Source organism: Nannospalax galili, unplaced genomic scaffold (genome assembly GCF_000622305.1).
Source record: "Nannospalax galili isolate Female #2095 unplaced genomic scaffold, S.galili_v1.0 scaffold188, whole genome shotgun sequence".
Taxonomy (NCBI): domain Eukaryota; kingdom Metazoa; phylum Chordata; class Mammalia; order Rodentia; family Spalacidae; genus Nannospalax; species Nannospalax galili.
The window spans coordinates 4,161,305-4,162,261 of NW_008360325.1; the positions used below are offsets into that span (position 1 = coordinate 4,161,305).

At 72.1% G+C, this 957-nt stretch overlaps 1 protein-coding gene across 2 annotated transcripts in view; it reads right to left on the reverse strand.

Moving 5' to 3' along the window:
* Yy1 (YY1 transcription factor) overlaps positions 1-951 on the reverse strand; it is a 26,886-nt gene extending 25,935 nt beyond the window's left edge. For both annotated transcript variants that reach the window (XM_008825624.1, XM_029559865.1), the window contains exon 1: positions 276-951. In XM_008825624.1, the coding sequence (XP_008823846.1) occupies positions 276-948 (673 nt within the window). In that variant the 5' untranslated portion in view covers positions 949-951. The remainder of the gene's footprint in view (positions 1-275) is intronic.
* Positions 952-957: the final 6 nt, after the last annotated feature.

Here is a 957-nt window from a genome sequence, read left to right on the forward strand (position 1 = left end):
ACCGGCCGCGTCCGTTGAGCGGGCGTGGCGGCCCCTCCCTCGCCGCCGCCGCCGCCGCCCGCTTCCGCTCGCACAAACTACGCCATTGCGGCCTAGCCGGCGCCGCCCCTCCCCCGCGCCGCCATCTTCGCGGCCCGCCGCCCCCGCCGCCGCCATCTTTTGGGGCCGCCATACTTGCCCGGGCGGAGAAGATGGCGGCGCCCATCACACACATAAAACATGGCTTCCCTTCAAAACAAAAACATCCCGGGCCGCGGCGCGCCGCCGCCGCTCACCTGAGGACCACATGGTGACGGAGAACTCGCCCTCCAGGGTCTTGATCTGCACCTGCTTCTGCTCCCACTTCTTGTTGCCCGGGTCGGCGCCGCCGCCGCCCGCCGCGCCGGCCCCGCCGCCCAGGTAACTCTTCTTGCCGCTCTTCTTGCCGCCGCCCTTCTTAACGCGGCCGCCGCCCGACGACGAGCCGCCGCCGCCGCCGCTCTTGCCGGCCGCCGCCACGGTGACCAGCGTCTGCTCGATGTAGTCGTCGTCGCCTCCGGCCGGCGCGGGCACCGGGATGAGGATCTGGTCCTCGAAGCCGTCCTCTGCGCGCAGCCCGTCCGAGTCGTCGCCGCCCACCACCTCCTCGCGCGTTTGCACCAGGATCACCTCCTGGTGGTGGTGCACCTGCGTCGGGTCGTCGGTGACCAGCGGCTGCAGAGCGATCATGGGCGGGTGGTGGTGGTGGTGGTGGTGGTGGTGGCCGGCGTGCCCGTGGCCGCCCCCGCCGCCGTGGTCGCCGCCGCCGCCGTCCTCGTCGTCGTCGTCGTCCTCCTCCTCCTCGCCCACCACCGTGGTCTCGATGGTCTCCACCGGGATGGTCTCCACCTCGATCTCGTGCAGCTCCACGATCTCGGCCGGCATCTCCGAGCCGTCCGTGGCGATGTAGAGGGTGTCGCCCGAGGCCATGGCTGAGGG